At 60.4% G+C, this 6,203-nt stretch overlaps 1 protein-coding gene across 2 annotated transcripts; it reads right to left on the bottom strand.

Annotated features, from left to right (window-relative positions):
- Window positions 1–507: 507 nt before the first annotated feature.
- Window positions 508–4,745, bottom strand: FOXA2 (forkhead box A2). 2 transcript variants are annotated; one of them, XM_040248607.1, is made up of 3 exons: window positions 4,660–4,745; window positions 3,597–3,666; window positions 508–2,508 (listed from the first exon to the last, which is right to left on the bottom strand). In XM_040248607.1, the coding sequence occupies exons 2-3, from the start codon at window positions 3,663–3,665 to the stop codon at window positions 1,192–1,194; spliced, it is 1,386 nt and encodes a 461-aa protein (XP_040104541.1). In that variant the 5' UTR covers window position 3,666; window positions 4,660–4,745; the 3' UTR covers window positions 508–1,191. The 2 variants fall into 2 exon arrangements, with proteins under 2 accessions (XP_040104541.1, XP_040104540.1); XM_040248606.1 differs by lacking the exon at window positions 4,660–4,745 and having other exon boundaries at window positions 3,597–3,752.
- Window positions 4,746–6,203: the final 1,458 nt, after the last annotated feature.

Raw genomic sequence — 6,203 nt, 5'->3', positions numbered from 1 at the left:
TTTTGCCAGGCTTTGGAGATGAACCTGCATCAACCCCATAACCCCCAGAATGGTTCACCTGGGATCTTTGAGTTTCATTTTGTATAAAGTTAAACTCAAAATTCAAAAAGTAACCTTGAGAAATGTTGAGTTCCATTAATGATGTCCTTGCTGGAGTGTTAGGGTGAAGTGTACTGAAGTCTGAAATTTACTCTGAAATGCATCTAGAAACATAAGTAGACTGATGGAGGTGTGGATAGATGGGTCAGACATCCAGTATAACAAGTATACTGAGCTGAGAACTATAGGATCTGAGCAATGGGTATGTGTCTGTTTACTGTAAAATTCATTCAACTTTTAAGTTTGTCTGAAAATGTTAGCAATAAAATGTTGATAAAGCAGCAACCATCTCACCCCCCAAATAAAATAAAACCTGCAACCAGTCAGGGTCTCCCTCCCTCAATTTTAAAATATATCTCGGATATGTTTATTTTTTTAAATCAGGCAAAGGAAAAAAAATCTTGAAGATTCAAAGCAAAAAACTGGCAATAACACTTTAATATAGATTTGTGGAACTCTGGTCCTTGCAGTCAGAACACACATTTATAAGCCATAAATAAAGCACGCAGAAACCATAAATTAATCAGACTTGAGACCTGGATTTCACCGTATCAAGAATGTGAATGCTTTTTTCTTTTCTTGGGCATTTACAACAGACCCTTACATTATTTTTTTTTTCTCTTTTTAAAACAATAGTACAACTCTGTTTTCTGTTAAAACTACATAGTTTTACACTGAGTCACTCACAAAAGTTTGTGTTTTTTTTTTCCTTTTCTTTTTTTTAATAAAGTAAGACTTCCCTGCAACGACAGCAATGAAGAGGAACCACAACAACAAAAAGTCAAGAATTGGCAGGTTCTTAAAGAAGCAGGCGTCTACACAGTCGTGGAAACTGAGGCTTTTCTTCTTTTTCTTTTTAAACAGTTTAGCTTTTTCTTTTCCCCTCTTTATATAGGATGGTTGACATCAGTGTGGCCCACGTGAGGGAGGGAAGGACTGCAGAGGGTGAGGGGAGACCTCTGTGGGGGGGCGAGGCAGGGTGTGAAGGGTCCTTCTCCCTTGCACCTTTCCAGCAGCCCTTCCTCAGAGTCTCCACCCCACTTCCTGTCTCTCCCATCTGGGTCCCGGGCTATCCGGGTCGCCGCTGTCTTCTTAAGAGGAGTTCATAATGGGCCGGGAGTACACGCCCTGGTAGTAGGAGGTGTCTGAGGCCAGGGGCGAGGCATCCAGGCCCGCTTTGTTCGTGACCGGGCCCATGGCCAGGCTTCCCGGCATGGGGGACCCGTAGCCGGGGTAATGCATCACCTGTTCGTAGGCCTTGAGGTCCATTTTGTGGGGCTGGTGGTGGTGATGGCTGTGATGGTGCTGCTGCTCTGAAGACATGAGGTTGTTGATGGAGAAGGGGTGGTTGAAGGCGTAGTGGTGCTCCGGCTTCAGGTGGGCCTCGGGCGGCAGGCCCGGGTGATGCGGAGGGCCCAGCAGGTGGGCCGCGGCCTGCTGCTGCTGCTGCCCGGGCGAGGGCGCCGGCTCCGGGGGGCTCAGCGCCGAGGCCGGCGTCCCCTTCAGCTCCCCGAGGCCCCCTCGCTTGTGCTCTTGGCACGGGGAGGCGCTTGAGTGGGGCGACTCGGTGCCCGCCGGAGTCTCGGGAGCCGGCCCGGCGGCCGCCTCTCCGAGCGGACCCTGCGAGGTCTGGGCCCCGGTGGCGGCCGCCGCCTTCTTGCCGCCGCCCGCGGCGCCCGCGGCCTCCTTCAAGGCCAGCTGCTTCTCGCACTTGAAGCGCTTCTGGCGGCGCAGGTAGCAGCCGTTCTCGAACATGTTGCCCGAGTCGGGGTGCAGGGTCCAGAAGGAGCCCTTGCCGGGCTTGTCGGGCGAGCGGGGCACCTTGAGGAAGCAGTCGTTGAAGGACAGCGAGTGGCGGATGGAGTTCTGCCAGCGCTGCTGGTTCTGCCGGTAGAAGGGGAAGAGGTCCATGATCCACTGGTAGATCTCGCTCAGCGTCAGCATCTTGTTGGGGCTCTGCTGGATGGCCATGGTGATGAGCGAGATGTATGAGTAGGGCGGCTTGGCGTGCGTGTAGCTGCGCCGGTACGTCTTGGGGTCGCGCGCGCGGCTCAGGCCCGCCTGCCCGTACATGGGGCTCATGGAGTTCATGTTCGCGTAGGGCGCCAGGCCGCCCATGGCCCCAGCCGCCTGCCCCCCTAGCGGGCTCAGGCTCGGACTCAGGTGCGGCCCCATGCCCGCCACGCCGGCCGCCCCGGCCGAGCCGCTCATCCCGGCCATGGCGCCGGCCCCGGGGGACATGCCCGCCAGGGACGGGCTCATGCCCGTGCCCACGTACGACGACATGTTCATGGAGCCGGCGCTCATGTTGCCCGAGCCGCTGCCCATGGCGGCCGCCGACATGCTCATGTACGTGTTCATGCCGTTCATCCCCAGGCCGGCGTTCATGTTGCTCACCGAGGAGTAGCCCTGAGAACAGAGCCCGAAGGGAGGCGCACAGCGTTAGCACCGCGGCTGGAGAGCGCCCGGCCGCCTGGCCGGACCCCCGCCCCGCGCCCCACATCCCACGCCCGGCCATCGGGCCGGCCCAGGCCCCCGCCTCCAGGGAGGCCTCCAGGGAGTCCTGCCTTCGCGCGGCCTGGGCCCGGGCCCCGACCCAGCGTTCGTGTCACCCGGAGCGCGCCTCGATCGCCCTCGGAGAGGGGGCGTGGGGGCTGCTGCTCTGTGCTCGTGGCCACCCCTCAGCCCTCCTGCGCCCGGTTCAGGTTCTACAGCAGGGGTCTCCAGGAGCGCGCTGAGCCAGACACCCCAAATGCATCTCCCCTCTGTAGAATCTCCCCGACTCTCAAGCCAGTACACCGAGCAGGCGCCGCTGCCTCGGAAGCCTGCTCCGACCCTGGCCAGCGACCTGTGGGACACGGCGCCGGGTGGTCTCCAGCGGAGACGATCCCAGGGTCCTTTCCGTTCAGCCTTCCTCCCGGACCCCATCCTGGTCCCCGCGGGAACCTAGACGCGGTTCCCGCGTGGAGCCTTTGGCCACCCTGAGACATTGAGTGGCGGGACGGGAAGGGGACCGCGAAGTGAACTGGTCGAGGCTGGGCTCTGCAGCCACAAACTTTCTTCCTCTTTGTCGTCTCGTCCTCGACCCTTTTTTTCTCTACCCCAGCCCCTGACTCCTGCCCACCTTCTCCTCTCCAGCTCCCCACCCCCTCTCCGGCCGACCTCCCACCCCTCCCCAGCCGCGCGCTGCCAAACACAACTCTGTTAGGATAGTGCGTGGCTCGGCCACGGAGAGGATTTGGAGGCGCCGCAAGTCAATATTTGATCACAAAGTTAATATTATCTCAAGGCTAACAGTGTGTCGTATATAAAAAAAAGAGACCCATTTGAGTCGAAGGAGGGTGGGAAAGGCGGCTGCCCCGAGCGGCTGGGGTGGTGTTGGGGGTGGTGTTGGGGTGGGGGTGGGGGGTCGGGAGCCGGCCAGTGAAGTGGTCCCGAGGTTGGGACCGAGGGCAGACGCCGCCCCCCAGCTTTCCCCGGCAAAGCCGAGTGCCTACCTCGGGCTCGGTGTAGTAGCTGCTCCAGTCGGACGGCTCGTGCCCTTCCATCTTCACCGCTCCCAGCATACTGGAAGCCGAGTGCATGGCAGTTTAAAATTTAACAGCCACAACAAACGACCGGCAATCACCCCCCCCACCCCCACCCTCCTTTAAAAAAAAAAAAAGTCGGCCGAGGCACGGTCCCCTCCCTCCCTCTCGCTCTCCCTGTCTCTCGGCCCCGCTCCCTCGGCCGGCCAGAGGCGGTGGTGGGAAGTGGGCGGGAGGTCTGGGTCGCGGGAGGAGGGGGCCGGCGGTAGGAGGAGGCCCGGAGCCGAGCCCCGCCGCCGGAGCGCCCGCCGCCGCCGCGCTCGCGGGCTGCCCGGTGGAGGCCGAGGCTGGCAGTGCCGAGCTGCCCGGAGGCGGCGGGAAGCGCGCGGCGCGGGGGAGGGTGGGGGGGTGGAGAGGAGGAGGAGGAGGAGGAGGAAGGGGTGGAGGAGGGAGGGGGAGGAAGTGTGGACCGCGCAGCGGACAAGTGCCGCAGTGACGTGGGCGGCTGGTGATATAGCGCGGCGCGCCGGCGCGGGCCTCCAATCCCCAGACCCCGGGCAGCCCATTTGAATAATCAGCTCACACCTGGGTGAGAGGGAGCCCCGGCCTGCGCCCCGCACCTGCTCGGCCCCCCCTCCCACTCAGCCGCCTTGCACCCCTGCACGCGGAGCCGCGACGGGCGAGCCAAGAGGGTGGACGCGGGCCTCTGGGGGGGGATCCAGCCCCCCTTTCGCCTGCGGGCCGTCCCCGCGGGAGGAGGGACCCGGGAGGAGGCCACCCGGTGGAGCAGCTCAGGGCTCTGACCCCCACCACCAACCCTCCCCCCGCCCGCCGAGTCTCATTGCGCCGGGCGCCTGGTACGTTGGTCCGAGGGCGCGTCCGGCCTCCGCTCAGGCTCCGCAGAGCCTTATCACAGCCGCATTTATTTATCCTGGTTTCTGCGCTCGCAGGGCTCATTCCCTGTCAAAACAGCCAGCCAGTGACAGAGCCAGTTTGCAAAGCGCCGTCCTATGTAACAAAACTGTGTACACACCTTGAACTCCCCGGCCGCTGCTGCTAGGAGGCCGCTCCCGTTATAGTTAAGACCCGGAGCGGCTACGGAAGGCCTGCGGTCCCGCCGCCCCGGCTTTTTGCCTCCTCCGCGCCCGGCTTCCAGGGCCCGACCGGGCGGCTGGCGGGGACGAGTCCCGTCCCACTGTCCCGGCGCCCGGCGCAGGGCGCAAGCGGCCCCGCCAGCAGCTGCGACGGTTGGGAGACTATTTGTCTCTGACAGGAGGGAGTGTTTCAAGGTTACTTTTCAGCCACAGCCGAGGTACCCACAGCGTTTCGTAACTAAAACAAACAAGGCCTGAGGTGAGGGGTGAAGCGAGAGGAGAGAGGGGAATTAAGGAATCAATACTGGGGCAAAAAGAGTCCGCCCGAGGAGGGGCTCTGTGGTCTCCGCTTTCCCGAGGAACTGTTTTATGAGAATTTGCAACCCTAGCACCATATTCGTCCTTTTATTTTCGATCCAACTTCCAGTTCAAATGATCATCTGTTCTGGGTTAGCTACGGAGACCTCAGTGAGCCAGATTTGGGGTGGGGGTGGTAGGGAATACTACTACAGGTGTTTGGAGGTGGACACCTTTTCTTGATTCTAAAAACCCAGCTGAGCCGTGAGGATGCAGCCTTGAGCTCTCAACCCCAGAGAGAGAGAGAGAGGAAAGAGAGAGAGGAAACAGTGGGTATCTGCCCCACCTGTCCAGAGTTGTGGGGAGTGGTGGCCGAAGACAGAAGCGAGGTGGCAAACGGAACAGAGCACCTAGAGCGGAAGGCCGGGTAGGTGTCAGGCCAGAGGGCAGGGGCGGAGCAGTGGGCTGGGGCAACTCCCACCCCTTCCCTCTACTCCAGGGCGCTAGGGCCCGCAACGCTTTGAGCTAAAGGTGCAGGCACTGCTGGTCTAATTCATAACGAGGGCGTTAATGTACCCGTTGAGCAAGGGCCGGGGAAGGGTTCCCCACAGCCAAGGTTTGCGTCTGCCCGAAAGCGAGGACCCCCCAAGAGGGACAGGGCGGTCCTGGGTACAGCCTGGGAGTGCCCTGGGTGTAGGCATACATAGTGTCGGTGTGTGCGGGGGAGCCGAAGGGACCAGACCCTGGGCATCTCTCACCGGTCCTCAAGCGTGGGTGGAAACGACCTGACCGCTTTCCAGAGGGCTGGCCAGAGATGGCGCGCATTGGCCTGTTTTTAGCGTTCTGCGCAGGCCCAGGGCAGAAACAGACACAAACGCACACGCACGCACTCACCCTTCCTCCTCCCCCGGGGCCCTTCTCACATTCATCAGTGTGTGTGCTTAATCACTCAGTCGTGTCCGACTCTTTGCGACCCCATGGACTGTAGCCCGCCCGGCTCCTCTGTCTATGGGATTTCCCAGGCAAGAATACTGAAGTGGGTTGCCATTTCCCTCCCGGGGGATCTTCCCGAACTAGGGATCGAACCCACGTCTCCCGCATTGCAGGCTAATTCTTTACTGTTTGAGCCAGTAAATCAGACAGTAAAACCGGAGAAATGACAGACAGCTTTCGGGGGTGCAGAAGA

This window comes from Oryx dammah, unplaced genomic scaffold, assembly GCF_014754425.2.
Source record: "Oryx dammah isolate SB20612 unplaced genomic scaffold, SCBI_Odam_1.1 HiC_scaffold_10, whole genome shotgun sequence".
Classification (NCBI taxonomy): domain Eukaryota; kingdom Metazoa; phylum Chordata; class Mammalia; order Artiodactyla; family Bovidae; genus Oryx; species Oryx dammah.
Note: the sequence above shows the minus strand (reverse complement) of the source record. Positions and strands in the feature narration are given on the sequence as shown.